This window comes from Perognathus longimembris, chromosome 13, assembly GCF_023159225.1.
Source record: "Perognathus longimembris pacificus isolate PPM17 chromosome 13, ASM2315922v1, whole genome shotgun sequence".
In the NCBI taxonomy this organism is placed as follows: domain Eukaryota; kingdom Metazoa; phylum Chordata; class Mammalia; order Rodentia; family Heteromyidae; genus Perognathus; species Perognathus longimembris.
The window spans coordinates 58,163,817-58,182,644 of record NC_063173.1 but is presented as its reverse complement, the minus strand read 5'-3'; the positions used below and the strand labels follow the sequence as shown (position 1 = coordinate 58,182,644).

At 50.3% G+C, this 18,828-nt stretch overlaps 1 protein-coding gene across 2 annotated transcripts; it reads right to left on the bottom strand.

Moving 5' to 3' along the window:
* Positions 1-284: 284 nt before the first annotated feature.
* On the bottom strand, positions 285-18,410 carry Dpf2 (double PHD fingers 2). 2 transcript variants are annotated; one of them, XM_048360942.1, is made up of 12 exons: positions 18,304-18,410; positions 12,076-12,236; positions 11,584-11,691; positions 10,179-10,342; positions 9,156-9,248; positions 8,905-8,983; positions 8,363-8,404; positions 7,318-7,455; positions 7,073-7,201; positions 6,832-6,944; positions 5,045-5,126; positions 285-1,584 (listed from the first exon to the last, which is right to left on the bottom strand). In XM_048360942.1, exons 1-12 carry the CDS (start codon positions 18,333-18,335, stop codon positions 1,508-1,510), a joined length of 1,218 nt encoding a protein of 405 aa, XP_048216899.1. In that variant the 5' UTR covers positions 18,336-18,410; the 3' UTR covers positions 285-1,507. The 2 variants fall into 2 exon arrangements, with proteins under 2 accessions (XP_048216899.1, XP_048216900.1); XM_048360943.1 differs by lacking the exon at positions 8,363-8,404.
* Between the last annotated feature and the right edge of the window lie 418 nt (positions 18,411-18,828).

Below are 18,828 nucleotides of genomic sequence, written 5' to 3'. Positions count from 1 at the left end.
CAGGCTCTGGCTGGAACAGCATTTCGTTTTTTTTTTTTTTGCCAGTCCTGGGCCCTGGACTCAGGGCCTGAACATTGTCCCTGGCTTCTTTTTGCTCAAGGCTAGCACTCTACTACTTGAGCCACAGCACCACGTCTAGCTTTTTCTATATATGTGGTACTGGGGAATCAAACCCAGGGCTTCATGTATACAAGGCAAGCACTCTTGCCACTAGGCCATATTCCCAGCCCCCTGGCACAGGATTCTTAACCCCTCCAAGTTGGGAGACAAACCATTCAGCAGAGGGCTGTGTAAAAATGTTTATTTTTTACTAATGTTTAGATGTTTAGAATACAGGAACTAAAGGGGGAGGGGGGAAGACACCTCAACTCCAAAGTGATGGCAAGTTAGGGCCTGCCCACAACCGAGGAGGAAGGCCACTCCAGAGTGTCCTGGCATGGCTGTCCCCTCCTACTTAATGTTAGTGCCACTAAGCAGAAAATCAAGGAATCAGGGTGTGATGACCTTATCAGCTGCTAGTGAGCGTGCAAGGGAAGGGAACATCTATGCAACACCCCTGTGACCTGGAAACTATCATACACAGGAAGGAGGCAGAGGCTCCCAGTCTAGTTAAGGGCAAGAGGCTGAATGCCCAGGTCCAGGAAGAAGAAAGAAGGGGATTTTGGAGGTAGGCTTTTTATCGAGTTAAAAAACAGGCACATTATCCAACATCTCCTTGTGGCCCCAAGCTGCTGGCCTGGCACCCTGGCACAGCCCCTCTCCCCACAAAACCAAAGAGAACAAGGAGGGAGGCAGGGGACGGGGAAGACGTGGGGAAGGCTTGGGTCACCAGGGGACCACCTGGGAGCAAGCCAGCCAAGCACAGGAGAGCCAGGTGTGGCTGCCCGTTCCCTGGGTGGGGTGGGGCGGGGCAGGGTAGAGCCAGCAGAGTGACCAAGAGCATCCTGGCTTAGGCAAAGGGCCCCATTGGCAGGACAGAGGGCAATGGGGGTGGCGGGGGGGGGGGAGCAATGCGCTGAAGAGGCAAGGTACAGCAGCACAAAGGGCATGGAAAGCTCCTGGTGAGGGCAGCCTCAGCCTGTGCACTCCCAGCTGCCCCGAGCAGAGGACTGGGCAGGCTAGCACTGTGGGGAGGGAACTCTGGAGACCAGAGCAGGGAGCCGGCCAGGGCCTAGAGAAGTGAGCTACTCTCTATTTTAAACATGGTTTGAACCCTGTGATCACCAGGGCCGGGGCCCAAGGCAAGCAGAGTGAATGCACTTCATGGAGAGCACAGAGAAGCTGGGCCCACAAACCTGCCCTTGGGGTAGCATGCTGCTCCTTTCTCCCTGAGGGCCTGGGGTCAGAGGTGGTCAGCGCTGCCACCTCCACTCACTGTTGCCAAAGGCAGTTGGCATGACCACCCACGGTTCTGGACTTGTGAAAGAGGGGAGGAAGGGAAAGGGGTATGAAAACCAAGGTGGAGGAGCAAAGTATCTTTAGATGTGTGGGGGAGCTGGGTGGCACATCAGGAGGAGTTCTGGTTCTGGTAGATGGAAGCTTTCTCCTTCAACAGGTCCAGACACAGGTGGCAGCTCCAGCTTCCTGCAGAGAAACACGGAAGGGTCCGTCAGGGTGGTCCCCCGCCCCCCCATCCTGCTGTCCTTCCGGAAGTTCCCCACCCCCCTTCCCTAAGCAGGACAGGGGGGGTTCCGCAGCGATTCTGCAGCAGTGAAAGGAATACTGTGAAAATCGTTCCCATGCAGGTGAAGCGAAGGCAGCATTCAGCAGGTGAAGGTGGGTTACAGAACCCACATGCCTAGGCCCAGTTGCCTTGTTACAGCAGCCCAGAAGCAGCAGGAGGGCCTGGGCAGACCCCAGCTTTTAAAGTGCCCCAGCTTTAGACTTGTGACTACAGCACAATCAAGCTTGGCTCTTCTGGCCACAAAAGTAGAAAAGAGACTCCAGAGAAACGAACCTTTTTTTTTTTTTTGGCCAGTCCTGGGTCTTAAACTCAGGGCCTGGGCACTGTTCTGAGCTTCTTTTGCTCAAGGCTACCACTCTACCACTTAAGCCACAGCGCCACTTCTGGCTTTTTCTGTGTATGTGGTACTGAGAAATAGGACCCAGGGCTTCGTGCATGCTAGGCAAGCACTCTACCACTAGGCCATATTCCTAGCCAAGAAAAAACAATCCTTTTTTTTTTTTAAATTTATGTAGACATTTTATTAGACCTCACCTGAGGCCTAGCACTACATTCCACTGGGGCTTTATTGCCGTTTAAGCCAGGGCTTTCTGCAAGCTGAGTTGGCCTGCCAACATCTGTGTCTGAGCAAAGGCTGAGAACCAGGAGGGATCAATCACCCAATCTACTATGACTCAAGTGTCATTTCAAAGAGGAACAAGAAATAACTGTTCTCTGCAAGAAAAATAATTAGCTTATTCCTTGCTTTTATCTCTTACTGATTGTATTCCCACCTCCCCAAAATCAGTCCTCAATATTTTTTTTTTGCCAGTCCTGGGCCTTGTACTCAGGGCCTGAGCACTGTCCCTGGCTTCTTTTTGCTCAAGGCTAGCACTCTGCCACTTGAGCCACAGCGCCACTTCTGGCCGTTTTCTGTATATGTGGTGCTGGGGAATCGAACCCAGGGCCTCATGTATATGAGGCAGGCACTCTTGCCACTAGGCCATATCCCCAGCCCAGTCCTCAATATTTTGATGCACACAATTTTGTGTGTATGTTTCACTTATTTTTCGCTGGTTCTGGGGCCTGAACTCTGAGCCTAGACTCTGTCCATGAGCTTCTTTTGCTCTACCACTTGAGCTACAGCACCACTATTGGCTATTTCCAGTACTTTATTGGAGATAACAAGTCTCATGGACTTTCCTTCCCCAACTGGCTCTGAACCCTGATCCTCAGATCTCAGCCTCTTCAGTAGCTAGGATTACAAGTGCGAGTCATGGGCGTCAGGTTCATATTTGGTTTTGAACATACATCTGAAAAGAACCTTACAGTCCTCAAAGACAAATGACTTAAAAATCCAAAAGGAAGGTCCCTTCCAAGGTTGGAGTAGGGATTGTCAAGCTTTTTTGTAAAGTATTGCCTATTTTAACTGAGCCACAAGGGAGAGTCTCACTCAATAACTTCTCTTTTAAAACTACCTATAAAAAAAAAAAAAAAGATTCTTGGGTTGGGAATATGGCCTAGTGCTAAGAGTGCTCGCCTCCTATACATGAAGCCATGGGTTTGATTCCTCAGCACCACATATATAGAAAAAGCCAGTGGCTGGGAATATAGCCTAGTGGCAAGAGTGCTTGCCTTGCGTACATGAAGCCCTGGGTTCAATTCCCCAGCACCACATATATAGAAAACGGCCACAAGTGGTGCTGTGACTCAAGTGGCAAAGTGCTAGCCTTGAGCAAAAAGAAGCCAGGGACAGTGCTCAGGCCTTGAGTTCAAGTCCCAGGACTGGCCAAAAAAAAAAAAAGAAAGAAAGAAAGAAAGAAAGACTCTTATCTTTCAAGTTACATTAACTGGGTGTGGCTGATGTGTTACCAACCCTGACCTGGAACCTAAGGGCACTGGATGATGACTTCCAGGGGCAGCGCCCCGTTGCCCGAAGCTCTAGCTAGAGCACTAAGCCTGTGGCTTTCGGCAACCTCGGTGTCCCATGAATGTCAATGGGAAAGTCCTTCTGCAGTTAGTATAGATTTTGCCTACACTAAGCTGGTATTTCATGAAATAAAAAAAAAAAAATTCCAGGTGTGCAGGTAGCTCCTGTAATCCTAGCTACTCAGGAGGCTGAGATCTGAGGAACATGTTATGAAGTCAGCCCAGCAAAAAAGATCATGAGACCCTTATCTCCACTAAACTACCAAAAAAGCCAGAAGTGGAGCTGTGGCTCAAGTGGTAGAGCACCAGCCTTGAGCAAAAAAGGTAAAGGACAGTGCCCAGGACCGAAGTTCAGGCCCCAGCAATGGTACCGCCATTAACAACAACAAAAAGCCCAAACCAAGACACTGCTGGTGTCTGTAATCATAGCTACTCAGGAAGCTGAGATCTGAGGATGGTGGTTCAAAGCCAGCCCAGGCAAGAAAGTCCATGAGACTCTTCTCCAACTGATCACCAAAAAATGCTGGAAGTGGAACCACTCAAGTGGTAGAGCACCAGCCTTGAGCAAAATAAGTTCAGGGACAGCACCTAGGCCCTAAGTTCAGACCCCAGGAATGGCACACATGCACATGCACGCGGGCGCGGGCGCACACGCACACGCACACACACACAAGCTGATTTATACATTCGACATGGCGGGAGAAGTGCAGTCCCCTGCACTTTCTTAGTGGCCTCATGTCCCCTGCACTTCCTTAGTGGCCTCATGGCCTCATTCTCTATGGAATGCCAGCAGTCTGACCTACATTAAAAGTCAGCTTCCAACAAACACATGGTAAACTTAAACTTCTCTTGCCTGGAATGCTGACTCCCATCCTCTGGGCACAGCTACTGGGTACTTGTGCCCTCCTAGATAAGCTCTCAATTCCCCTAGAAGGCCTAATCACAGAAGTCCAGCCAGAGGGGACTGGGGAGATGAAGCCACTCCTGGTTTGAGTGAAGAAGCATTACTAAAGTAAACTACTGCAGAGGCAGAGACATCTGTCCAGAACAACTCCCCTCCACACTGGAAAGGGGAAAGCAGAGGAAACAAACATTCCAACCTATCAAGTTAGGAAAGCTGAAAGAGCAATGTCATAGTAGGCAAACTGACAATTCAATTTCCAGCTCTCTCCTGCGTGTGACATTTTTTCTGCCCAACATCTGTTCACTCCAGAGCTGTTAATTTGTAACTGAAGACAAGGTGCAAACATTAAGCCCTTCAGGTTGAAATATTAGAGAAGTATCTCGAACTGAGGCCAGGCAAAGTGCTTTACTCTAATTTGGAAGAATAAATGACAACTCAGTATTGACTATGTAGATAGAAAGTTTTCTAAGATACTGATGAATTGATTATTCTGGGTAACTGATTGTAATTCCGAGTAACTGGTGAATTGATTATTTGCAGCCACATACCTTCAGGAGGCTCAGACATGGATGGGGTAAGACAGTACATGTGGTAGCCACGATCGCAGTCATCACAGAAAAGCAGCTGGTCCTAAAGAAACACAAAGAAAGAGGAAGAGGAGGCCAATGAGTTAGTAGCCTCAAGTTCCTGAAGGAGAGAGGGAAGTAGGAAGGCTTCTGAGAATATTGCTGATAGGGGGCTAGGAATGTAGCTTAGCGGTACAGTGCTTTGCCAAGCATGCATGAAGGCCTGGATTTGATTCCTCAGTACCACATAAACAGAAAAGGCAGGAAGTGATGTTGTGGCTCAAGTGGTGGAGTGTTAGCCTTGAGCAAAAAGAAGTCAGGGACAGTGCTCAGGCCCTGAGTCCAAGCCCTGGACTGGCCAAAAAAAAAAAAAAGCACACAAAACCAAAAACAGCTAATAGGTAAAATGCTGGACTCTCTATTCAGACCCAGTCACTAGCATCCCCCATCTGGGTCCTATCAGCGCTCCTAAGTGGCTATGTGGCCTCCTCTTTCCCAACAATCTCTTGTCCATAAATCAGCCAAAGTTATCTTTTAACAACCTAAGATAGGCCAGGCGTTGGTGGCTCACACCTGTAATTCTAGCTACTTAGAAGGCTGAGTTGAGGATCACAGCTTGAAGCCAGCTGCTGTCCATGACTCTTTTATTTTTTTTTTATAGTTTTTTTGTTTTTGTTTTTTTCCCAGAGCTGAGGACTGAACATGGGGCCTTGCGCTCGCCAGGCAGGCGCTCTTCCGCTGAGCCAGATCCCCAGCCTCTGTCCATGAGACTCTTATCTCCAATTAATCACCAAAAATTCAGGCATGCCATAGATTTAGAACTTGAGGCCCAGGCACTGGGGGTGCAGCTCATTAGCAGAGCATATGTTTAGCCTTGGCAAACCTATGCGGTCAACTCCGAGGCCCCACAGAACTGGTGGTGCCTACCTCTCGGATCCATCTCCCTCACTCTATTCCTACACAGAGGGCTTCCATTTGCCACACTGGCCTTCTTAGTACCTTCTGCTTATCCACCTTAAAGAAAGAAGTCTGCACAACATAAACAGAAAAAGCATGGGCCAGGAATGTGGCCTAGTGGTAGAGTGCTTGCCTTGCATACAAGCAGTCCTGGGTTTGATTCCTCAGCACCACATATATATAGAAAAGGCCAGAAGTGGCGCTGTGGCTCAAGTGGTAGAGTGCTAGCTTTGAGAAAAAAAGAAGCCAGAGACAGTGCTCAGGCCCTGAGTCCAAGCCCCAGGACTGGCAAAAAAAAAAAAAAAAAAAAAGCTAGAAGTGGTGCTGTGGCTCAAGTGGTAGCACTAGCCTTGAACAAAAAAAGCTCAAGGACAGTGCTCAGGCCCTGAGTTCAAGCCCCAGGACTGGCGGGAGAGAAAGAAAGAAAGAAAGAGAGAGAGAGGCTGGGGATATGGCCTAGTGGCAAGAGTGCCTGCCTCATATACATGAGACCCTGGGTTCCATTCCCCAGCACCACATATACAGAAAATGGCCAGAAGTGGCGCTGTGGCTCAAGTGGCAGAGTGCTAGCCTTGAGCAAAAAGAAGCCAGGGACAGTGCTCAGGCCCTGAGTCCAAGACCCAGGACTGGCCAAAGAAAAAAAAAAGAAAGAAAGAGAGAGAGAGAGAGAGAAAAAACACAAACCTAAAACTGTGTGAGACCTAAACTTGTTTCCAGGGGAGAGGGGGGGAGGGGGATGAAGGAGGAGCTGGATCTCTTTAACAGAAAGTGGGCTGGGGGGGAGGGGCAGCTGGGGCGGCCAGGACACGCACGTCATTCTCTGAGGTGCCACAGAGGTTGCAGCACTTGCACTCGATGCACTGCCAACGGTAGGTTTTCACCGCCGCCATCATCACAGGGGTGAACTGGAGGCAGGAAGGATGCCCTGTTGGAAGTGAGAAAAACGAGGCTGGAAGCTGAAGCAGCAGTGTTGCTGATGACAGCGCTAAAGTCAGTGCACCAACAGCCCCTTGGGACTACACTGGGCAGTCCTATCTTTGGGGATGGAGGTACCTGAGCGGCCACAGTCAGAACAGGACACCAGCTCTTCAGGCTGTCCTGTCTTTTTGTTGATCTTTGAGTCTCCCAGGCAGAAGTCGCAGTAGTTATTGGGCAAGGCCAGTCCATCAGGACCCTTCTTGGCTACAGGGAGAAAGAGTTTTGATGATGCTCCTGAGGGGTGGGCGGGGCTGGGTCAACATCTCTGCCGGGAGAGGCCAGCTCCTTGCCTGCTCACCCATCCCAACACCTCAGCTTACATTTCTGCTCCTCAGACCTCTGGGAAACGGGGGTGGGTGGCTGGGAGTCCTCCTTGTCCTCGCCCTCTTCCTCAGCCAGGTGGGAGTGGGCATAGTGGTAACTGAGGCCGGGTCTGTTCTTATAACGTTTTCCACAGACTGGTTGGAGAAGATTGTAGAGAGAGATGTGAGGATATAAGGAAGCAACATCCCCACCCCTCCAAGCTGTGAGGCCCCACCAGAAGCCCCCCATTCCTCCAGCAGCTCTGATCTGGGGAGAACCTTAGTGATGATCCCCTCCCCTTAGCTGGAGCACCCCACAGCACCATGCTTTTCTGAATTGAGCTTCTGGTGGGGCTCAGCCTTTATGTATTACCACTTGCCCTGGGAAAGGGAAGAGTGAGGAGCTCCAGGTCACCAAAGGTTATGGTTCACACTATGGCAGGAAGGGTAAAGGTACCAGAGAGACCTCAAACTCAGTGAATGTGGGAGACTCGTGTGACCCTGCACACAACACTAAGCCCAGCCCTGCTGAATGGACAGAGGGCTCAGGCTGGCTCTCTTAGTGACCACCCACCAGCTGAGCACAGAGCAGTTCCAAAGGAATGGAAATGCCCTACTCAGTCCCCACCAGCCAGCAAGAAAAGCAGATTCCAGCAAGGTTCTTGGTAATCCTGAGTGGTGACAGTAAGGGCAAGGGGGCCCAAAGGAAGGAATGAGGCTGGGGGGGGAGGGAGTAGGACGGTGGGGACATTAGCTGACCACCGAGTGCTGTGGAAGGAGGGGAGCAACAGATCTGTTCATAGTGGGTTCCTCACAATGCTTCTGGAGCCCCCCCCATGCACGAGGCTGAGCGGTCCTAGGAGGAGTAGGTGTGTGGGAGAGAAGCAGTGAAGGCAGCTCTGGGACTCGGGGGCGTGGAACACAACCATTGTTCAACAACTCCTGCCCCCATGCCATTCCAGAGATTTCAAAACCAGCATCACGGGAGATGAGAAAGGCGGAGGAACAGGGAGGAGGGAAAAGGGACAGGAAAACCAAAAGTCTGAAAAGTTGAGAGAGCTACCTCTCTGGGGCGCTTTCGAGGTATGCTTTTGTTTGAAACTATCTGAAAGACAGAAAGAAAAGTCATGAGAAGAAGGCCTTGACACACTGGAGATAAGGGCAGCAGCAACAGGAAAGCGGAGCAAGCGAGCGACAGAGAACCCCAGCAGCGACGAGCTCCGGGTGGAGGCACGGAAGGAGGGTGAGCCAAAGCAAAGGGAAAGAGGACAGACACTGAAAACCTCAGGCCGAACCCCTGTGCCCTGGCTCATGGGCCAGCAGACCTGGACGCTGCCCACGGAAGCCAACCCTGCCTGCTAGGAAACCTCCCACTCCCCCACCCCAGGGGTCAGAGGAATCTCTCCCAGAGCATGCAGGTCCAACCAGTCATGGAGCAGAAGCCTGAGCTGCCCAGGAGTCTTGGAGGCAACTAGTCAGCAGGCAGATCAATATCCCAGGCTTGTTTCAGCGCTCAGGGCAAGAACACAACCCTCCCTCCTCTCACATCCAGAGCAGGAGCTGGGTCCAAGGCAAAGACTACCCACCCACTAGCGAGGCACTCACTGTCACAGGCATACGGCTTGTCCCGGTCCTCCAGGATGGAAGCATCCAGCTTCTTCCGGGCACTGCCCACACCCTTACCCTGCCAAGAAGTGTACAAAGATGCCTTCACTAAGGTGCCAGGCCCCACGAGTTACACTCTCTTGAGCAGCAGCTAACCTCATTTGACAGGGAGAACCGGAACCAGAAGAAATAAAACATGAGCCCTCCAGACCACCCTGCTGTGCACTGTCAGCAACATGCTAGCCCTTCACCTTGGACTTCCCCTTGCCCCGGCGCTTGGGAGTATCCTCTTCATAGTCCTCATCATCAAGGTCATCCAGGAAGTCATCAGGCTCAAGGATCCGCTGAGTGGACAGAGGATTAGAGTCAACAGAAATCATGTCACCCAAAAACTTCCTTGTGACAGAATTGGCCAAGGCCACCCAGGACCTCCTCTCCTGTGGGATCTGGCCTCACTCTTATTCCTCACCCTACAATCATGCTCCTGCTCCCTTTTAAAGGAGTGCCCCTTTGTGCCTCTCTGTGCTGTTCCCTTGGCCTAGAATGCCTTTCCCCTATCTCTAAGTGGTCAAACCAAATGCTCTGCCCCACCCTGTCTGACTGGCCTCCCTGAAGAACCATTGCCAGTGGTTCCTTTCTAACACATCCTAGTGTAAATGAGAGGACTGCTGCTGGTTGTGCCCTTATGGGAAGTTTTAAGATGGCTCTGTTGCAGTCTTCCTGTGAAATGGGGACCATGAAGCTCACCTCAGAAGGCTGTACAAGTTAAAGGAGGTAACGTATAGAAAATAATGTAGCAGGGCTGGGAATATGGCCTGGTGGTAGAGTGCCTGCCTTGCATACATGAAGCCTTAGGTTCGATTCCTCAGCACCACATATATAGAAAAAGCCAGAAGTGGTGCTGCGGCTCAAGTGGCAGAGTGCTAGCCTTGAGCAAAAAGAAGCCAGGAACAATGCTCAGGCCCTGAGTTCAAGCCCCAGGACTGGCAAAAAAAAAAAAAAAAGAAAGAAAAAGATGAATAAATGAAAGCCTACCCTTAGAAGGAAAGCAGTAGGAAAGGTGAGGTGATGGAAGAGAAGCTTATCAGCTAGAGAGGAGACCTCAGCCCCTGTTTCTGTTCTCCTTTCTTTTTGGTGATGTAAGGATTGGATTCAAGGCCTCAGGCATACCAAGCATTCTATCACTCATCTACTTGAGACTTGCTAAGAGGTGGGTGGCCCCTCCTGAAGAGTTTGGTCTCTTGCAAATCTCAGCCATGGGGATAGTCTTGTACCTTCCGTGCTCGACTGTTGGTCACAGGAAACTCTCCCAGGCTGTCATCATCAACTCGGGGATCCGGGGCACCTCGCTTCTCCAGGGGGTCGGTGCGCAACAGAGCCTCTAAACTGCTACCATCCTGAGAGATGAGGCCCTCCTTCTTCAGGGTCTGGTCTGTGTCTGCAATAGTCAGGACAAAGCAAGGCTCAGAAGGGCTGAAGCTTTGAGTGTAGATACTGCAAGAGTCAAACACAGTTAGCAAGGAGCTGGTGGTTTGTATTTGTAATCTTAGCTACTTAGGAAGCTGATATCTAGAGGATCACAGTGTGAAGTGCAGAAAAATCTTGAGATTCCATCTTTAAAATACCCAGCAAAAACAAGGGCTGGTGGCATGGCTACATTTTACAATACCAGCAGAATAAGCTAGCAAGCTGAGTGAGAACAAGCCCTGAATTCAAACCCCAGTACCATTAAAAAAAAAAAAAAAAAGGCAGTAGAGGCTGAGAATATGGCCTAGTGGTAAAGTGCTTGCCTTGTATACATGAAGCCCTGGGTTCGATTCCTCAGCACTACATATATAGAAAAAAACTGCAAGTGGCACTATAGCTCAAGTGGGAGAGTGCTGGCCTTGAGCAAAAAGAAGCCAGGGACAGTGCTCGGGCCCTGAGGCCACGCCCCAGGACTGGCAACAAAAACAAAACAAAACCAAAAGGGCTGGGAATATGGCCTAGTGGCAAGAGTGATTGCCTCGTATACATGAGGCCCTGGGTTTGATTCCTCAGCACCACATATATAGAAAATTGCCAGAAGTGGCGCTGTGGCTCAAGTGGCAGAGTGCTAGCCTTGAGCAAAAAAGAAGCGAGGGACAGTGCTCAGGCCCTGAGTTCACGGCCTAGGACTCGCCAAAAAAAAAAAAAAGGCAGTCAAAAGCAGTCAACCAGTGCGTTACTGTCTTCTGTTCTCCAGCTACCTAAGAATCAAAACACCCTATTTATTTAACACCAGAACTTAGCTCTTCACCTGTTTCCTTTGATAGGTTGAATTCTCTGAGGGAAGAAAAGAGCCAAACCTTTTTTGTGTGTGCTGATCTTGGGGATTGAGCTTAGGGCCTGTCCCTTAGGGTGCTGTCCCTAAGCCTCTGTGCTCAAGCCTGGAGCTCTACCACGTGAGACACAGCTCTGCTTCCAGCTTTTTGGTGGCTAATTGGAAATGAGGATCTCATGAACTTTCTTGCCCAGGCTGGAACCACGATCCTCAGATCTCAGCCTCCTTGGTGATTACAGGGTGAGCCACCAGCACCCAGCCCTGATTCCCTTTTGACTTTTGGGTTTACAGGATCTGGCACAAGGCCTGGCACTGGTGGATGGAAGCAGATTTGTTGTCATGCGGCTATGCTGCTGCTCCAGGAGGGTGCCCCTTACCTGGCTTAATAGATGGGAAGGAAAGCCGGGGATCCTCAGGTGGGTGGGCTCGTCGCTTTTTTCGCCAGCGCCGGGCAGGGTAGGAATATAGCTGTCCAGAGGCCAATCCTGTGGAAGTCAGAACGAGCAGTTCAACCCTAACCCAATACTGGAAAATGATACCATACACTTTCTAGCTAAGTAGGAACCCCTGAGTTCTAGAACCAGGAGAAATTTTGACAGTGAGAACCTGAGGATTGGGTGGGATACTGAAGAGGGGAAAATAAAGTGGGTGTAAGCTCAAGCTCCTGACATAGCCCTCTAGAGCCCAATAATGGCCTCCAGTGGGCAAAAAAAAAGAAAACGAGCAAAGGTAAAGGTATGAACCTGTCAGCTTCATCTTCCCCATACTGGGGGCTGGGGAGGGGGAAAACGGGACACAGATGGACCACATTCATCCACGGGTGGGAACAGTGGGGAAAGTCTCCTGTGTCCCTGAGACTGCACCCTCACCTGGACCCCGGTGTCGCTTTTCCATCCAGATATAACAGTTGCTTTGGGCTACTCCAGTCTGTGAGTCCAGGAAAGGCAAGCGCACACTGCGCTCAGCACAGAGGCGGGCATTGTAATTGTGGCACTGCTCCATGGCATCTTTGTAGTACTGCTCCCCGAGGCTGCAGGGAAGATAAAAAGCAAGGGTGCAAGGTGCCAAAATATCCTTCCACCTGTCAACAGTTCTCCAAAGGGCCCAGGGGACTAGGAAATCATCTCTTTGGTTATATTTGCTTCTATTTCTGCCTCATGGGACACAAAGCCCCTCCACTAAGCCATCATGAGGAAAGGCACTTCACAAATTACCGTGAAGAACACATAATTTCATCAGACAAGCTGAGGGATGTAGCTCAATGGTGTAGCATTTGCTTGTGCAAGGTCCTGAGCTCCAGTTGAAATGAATGTTCATTCCATGTTTCTAACTCTGTGCAAGTTAAAATGTTACTTTTCTTAGCCTCTCTTATAAACAGGGAAAAAAGAGTTCATCAAAGTCTAGGGAGCTTATTAAACGGTTTTTTAGCAAAATATAACAGCCTAACCAAGGAAATGTTATTTAGGTGGTTGGAGGTATTTCTGCAATGTACCATTGCAGAGTGCCAGCCAGTGAATGAGAGCACAAGGTTCTGAGCTCAAGTTCGGATTCCAGAAAAAAAAGGGGGGGAGGGTATATAGTGGGGTTTTTGTTTGTTTTTATTTTTTGTTTTGTGCCAGTCCTGGGGCTTGGACTCAGGGTCTGAACACTGTCCCTGGCTTCTTTATGCTCAAGGCTAGCACTCTACCACTTGAGCCACAGCGCCACTTCTGGCTTTTTCTATATATGTGGTGCTGAGGAATCGAACCCAGGGCTTCATGTATATGAGGCAAGCACTCTACCACTAGGCCATATTCCCAGCCTCTCCCCTCCCACTTTTTTTTTTTTTTTTTTTGGCCAGTCCTGGGCCTTGGACTCAGGGCCCGAGCACCGTCCCTGGCTTCTTCCTGCTCAAGGCTAGCACTCTGCCACCTGAGCCACAGCACTGCCTCTGGCCGTTTTCTGTATATGTGGTGCTGAGGAATCGAACCTAGGGCCTCGTGTATCCAAGGCAGGCATCCTTGCCACTAGGCTATATCCCCAGCCCCCCCTCCCACTTTTTTAAAGCAAGCCAGGTACCAGTAGCTCACATCTGTAGTCCTAGCTACTCAGGAGGCTGAGATCTGAGGATCACAGTTCAAAGACAGTGGAGAGCAAATGAGACCCTTATCTCCAATTACTTACCAGAAAACCAGAAATGGAGCTGTGCCTCTAAGTGATAGAGAACTAGCCTTCTGTAAAACAGCCTAGGAAAAGTAATCTGACCCTGAGTTCAAGTCCCAAGACCAGCACCAACAAAAAAGCTTGCTGAGTGACAGTGATGCACTAGGCCATATTCCCAGCCCTGGCACTATGAAACAATTTCTAAGATAATTAATTAGGGAAAGAAAGCAAGCAAAACAGAGTGTTCAAGGTCATAGATGCTAGCATTGTATAACCAAGAAGTGGTTAAGAGCACATAGGCTTCTGGGGAGAGAAGCTCAGAGTTCCTCAAGGCTTTTATAAAGCGCCTTAACTAACAGGAAACTTGCCCAAAGACTCAGTTTGTATGGTAGCCTACACTTTGAATCCCAGCACTGGGAAGGTGGAAGGAGGAAGATTGCAAATTCCAGGCCAGCCTGGGTCACACCGTGAGACTCTAACTCAAAATATAGGAAGGGGGCTGGGAATGTGCTTTAGAGGTACAGTGTTTGCCTAGCATGCATGAAGCCCTAGGTTTGATTCCTCAGCACCACATAAACAGAAAAGGCCAGAAGTGGCGCTGTGGCTCAAGAGGTAGAGCACTAGCCTTGAGCGAAAAGAAGCCAGGGACAGTGCTCAGGTTCTGAGTCCAAGCCCTGGGACTGGCAACAAAAACAAAACAAACTAAAAAATGGGGAGGTAGAGGTAGGAGGTTTGAATTCTGAGGCCAGACAAGGCCAAACAAACAAACCAAACTAAGAGACTCCATCTAAAAACAAAACAAACAAACAAAAAAAAAACCTAAAGCAAGGGGGGGGAGGGAGGGGGGTATGAGGGACAAGGTAACAAACAGTACAAGAAATGTATCCAATGCCTAACGTATGAAACTGTAACCTCTATGTACATCAGTTTTATAATAAAAACTTAAAAAAAAAAACCCTAAAGCAAAAGGACTGGGGATGTGGGTTTAACTCCAAATTCAACTCCCACCCCCTAAAGACGTCATTTGAAATATGAAGCAAGGTACACACTTAGGTAGGGTGTGTGTGCCTATCGTAGGGTTTGAACTTCAGATCTCTAGCTCTTGCATGGCTTTTGCTCAAGGCTGGCACTCTACCATTTGAGCCATACTTCATTTCCAGCTTTCTGTGGGGGGGGGGGGGCATGCACAAGCGTATGCAGGTCCTGGGGCTTGAACTTAGGACCTGGGTGCTGTCCCTGAACTTTTTTTGCTTAAGACTATCACTCTATTGCTCTATCACTGCTCTAGTTTGGGCTTTTTTTGCCAATTAACTGGAGATAAGAGTCTCTTGGACTTCTCTGCACAGGCTGGTTTAGAACTTCAATTCTCATATATCAGCCTCCTGAGTAGCCACTGGCACTGGGCTTTATGTTTTTTGCTGGTCCTAGGGCTTGGACTCAGGTCCTGGACACTGTGTCTGAGCTACTTTTGCTCAAGCTGGCACTCTACCACTTGAGCCACAGGATCATTTCCAGCTTTTTTCTGAGTAGTTTATTGGAGATAAGTCTCATGGCCATTCCTGCGTGAGTTGGCTCCTCAGATCTCAGCCTTCTGAGCTACCAGCATTCAGCTTGGCTCTATGTATTTTAAAAAGCTAAAAATCTTCAGTGACAGAAACCAAAACATGTACAAAGAACCAACCTGTCCTTGTCCTTCAAAGTTAACAAGCACTTTGGTAATGGGAGGTTTGGCAATTCATATTTATATGCAATCAATCTTTTTGTTGTTCTGAAGCTTGAACCCAGGACTTCATACATGCTAGGGATATATTCTACCACTGAGCCACACTCCAGCTCAATTTTTTTTTTGGGGGGGGGGCGGGCCTTGAACTCTTGGCATGGGCACTGTCCCTGAACTCTTCAGCTCAAGGTTAGTGCTCTACTACTTGAGCTACAGCGCCACTTCCAGTTCTCTGGTGGTTAACTGGAGATAAGAATCTCATGGATTTTCATGCTCAGGCTGGCTTTGAACTGTGAACCTCAGATCTCTGCCTCCTGAGTTCCAGCTCAATGTTTAATCAACCTTACAATGGACACATTGAGGGCGGAGGTGACTTACTTCCCACAGTATCCTCATAACCCATAAATATGTCTGGGATACACATGGCTGAATTTGGGAATAAAAAGACTGATTTGGCTGCCAAGTCACCCCATAAACATGGGCCTTTAATCAACCTCTGTTCTACAGATTAGGGAGGCTAGACTAGATGAGCTCTAACATGTCAGGATGAGAAAGAGAGAGAGAGAGAGAGAGAGAGAGAGAGAGATCACAAGAGAACAAGAGCAAAAGAGGAGAGCAAGCACACGTGCCCAGGCATGAAAGTAGGCCTCTATAGCTTATGCCCATAATATGAGCTATACTAACAAACTCAGCTCCGGTGGGGGCTTTCACAGAACGGCCAGAACAGAACACTGCCTAGTTTAGCTTTGTTCCAAACACATACCATACACAAGAGTCGGCAACAAGAGTACAGCCTGGCTTGATTCAATGAGCTGTAATGACTGTAATTTGAGGTAGGCATGAATCTTGTGTTAGAGAGCAAAGAGCAGAAGAGATCAAGCTCACATTTGCTTGCCTTTAGGAGGCAGCCACGACCTCACCACACAGAGGAAAATCGGATAAACAAGTGCGGCGGCTCCTTTGTTTCTGCTGATGGGAATTGATACTGACACTAGGAGTCAAATACAAGGAAGGGCCAACCCCGGCCAGCTGAAGGCTACCAAATCAGAGCAAGGTAGATGTCAACAACTTGGGGGAATGGATGGATGTCCTGTCAGAGCTCTTTTAGCTGAGATTTCAGAAGGCGGGGTAAGGATTTTGTTGGTTAAGAGGACTAGGAACAAAAACTTAGAACTACAGAGAGGAGGATCTGATGAGAGAATAAAAAAGCACTCTCATGAAGTTAAGGCTCCTGTAGCAAGAAATTCCAAGTTAATGTTTTTCCCCCCTGCATCTTGTCACCTAACTCAAGAACTTTCCAAACTAGTCAGCATTTTATAGTAGTTTATTACCCTAGTAAGACCCCTTAAAGATGTTTTTATTCTGACATTGCATTTGGGAAAGGCAGAGAATTGACAAACAGGAAAATTCTTCTTACAAGACAAGAAAAGGGCAAGACAGAAAAGATGAACTAGTAGTCCTTCTTGACCCCAATGCATTACCTCAGCTGTCAGAAGACTAGGGTATTAGAATCAAGAGAAACACAGGAAAATGTCTTTCCAGGGCAAAAGAGATACAAGAAGGGTAGAAAGTGTTTCAACATAAAGAGCCTCATTACCTGTAACTCTCAAAACCTGGGCAATTCTGGCACACTCTGTTAATACAGTTACAAGCTTTTCTTTTTTTCCTCTGGTCACCATGAAACCTGTGTAAAATCTCCCCTTACAATAGGATAGCGGGAGTCAACAAAGAGAAAGGCAGGAAAACAAAGAAAGAACATCTGAGTCAGGAAGGATAACTATAAAAATGGTAGATCAACAGCGTCATTTCTATATTGAGGAAAATGTCAGCCTGAAGAGAGCTGGGGAATCTGGAGTGGGCAGATCAGAGAGATAATAGAGCTGGGAGGAGGGGTAGCTGAAAGCAGCAGCAGGATACAGCAAATAGCAAGGGGAGGAAAAAAATAATAAAGCCACAAGAGAAGAAGGCACTTAGCTTAATGGAAGTGGGAAAGCATTCTTGAAGAAAAAGGCTCCAGGCAGGGGGAAGAAGCAACTTAACCTTAAAAAGAAGGGGAAAAAAGGCTCTTGGGAAAAAAAATGGGGTTCAGTTCACAACAAAGACATATTACGCTGTGACAGTCCCGTAGAATGGTTTCCAAACCTTTCCCTTGGCATCAAGTCAAAATCCCAAAGTCTTGTTAGCTAGACACCCAAGTTTTCCAACCTTTGCATCAAGCCCAAAACAGCCATTAAAAGGAGCTCGCTCTACTCGGCGGGGGTATTCACCAACCCGTTTCAAAACTCACTTGGGAAAGTGGAGGTGTGGCTCAAGCGGTAGAGGGCCGGCCTTGCACGCAAAAACCAAGCAAGAAGAACCTGAAGCCCAGGGTTCAGGCCCCGGTATCAGCACGGAAACCAACAACAACAACAAAAAACCCAAAACATCTCACATGGATTCCATTTCAAGGAGGGGGAGAAGGTGAAATACATCAGTCCCCAAGCATCCAAATGTCCTCTGACTCACGGGAAGCAGCCAATCGGTCAGTCCACTTGTCCCCAACAACCGTTAACTTTGACTCCGCTCCAAGTCGGACCAGCACAACGAGGTCCCACGACGTGTGGAGAGAGCCCACCCAGAGGCCTCCTCCTGGAAGCCAGCCAGCCGCGTGTGGGACTACTTCGGTCCAGTTTGGGATGGCGCAAAAGACACCTCCCCCAGAAGGGGTTCCAAGTCCTCCCAAGGATACGCGTCGTCTCGGGGTACCTGCCACCGGGGCTCCCCCGCCCCCCATCCCCGAGCGTCGCAGGGAAGTTTCCAGGGCGAGCCCCTGCAGGGGCCGCCCGAGGGGGTCGCTCGGGGGCCGGCTGCGGGGAAGCGGGCGGGAAGGGGGCGGCGCCCCGGGGACCGGCGGGGGTCGCCCGGGTGCCGGGCCACGCTCCGCGGGACCCACGCGTCTCGGCGGAGAGACGGGGGGTCGGGAGTGTCCCGCACGTCGCCGGCGCCCACACTCGCCGCTCGGCCCCGCAGGGACCCTGGCCGCCCGTCCCGGGCCCCCACGGGCCCCCCTCAAGGCCGCCACAAGTTTCCAAAGAAGCGCAACGTCTTCCCGGGAGTCTCGGGCTGCCCTCCCCGCCAGGAGTCGCGACGTCAACGGGTCGGCCGTCTCCGCTTTGCCTCTTCTCTCACCGCCCCCTGCCCCCGGGGCCCCCTAACAAGACCTGCGGGCGTGGGAGAGAAAGGAACGACCACTCACAGCTTCACTACATTCTCCACCACAGCCGCCATCTTCCCGGCTCCTCTCCCTCAGGCCGGGAGGCCCCGGAGCCCGCAACGCGCAGGCGCACAGGCTGCCTTCCTCTTCCTTGTGCGCAGGCGCAGCTCGGGCACGCGCGCGCCACGAGGGCGAGCGCGGGCGAGCGAACTCTGCGCGCCGCCGCCGAGGACGAGCGGGGGTGGGGGTGGGGGGGGTTGGGGGGGCGGAAAGGCTTGAGCCCGTGTGCGCAGGCGCAGTCGGGATGGACGCGCTCAGCCCGCGGCGCGAGCTCGAGTCCCCCTTCCTCCCTCCAGAGACGGGAGGTTGGCCTCTCTCGGTGCGGAAATGAGAAGAAGGCCCGCGGTAGGTGAAAAGCTAGGAAGGAGTCCTGGGGAGAGGCCCGCGGGAGCCCCGAAGTCCTGCCCGCTCGCTTAGGTGAGGAGCTAGGGGGCATCCCAAGGTCACAGGTGAGGAGCTAGGGGGCATCCCAAGGTCACAGGTGAGGAGCTAGGGGGTATCCCAAGG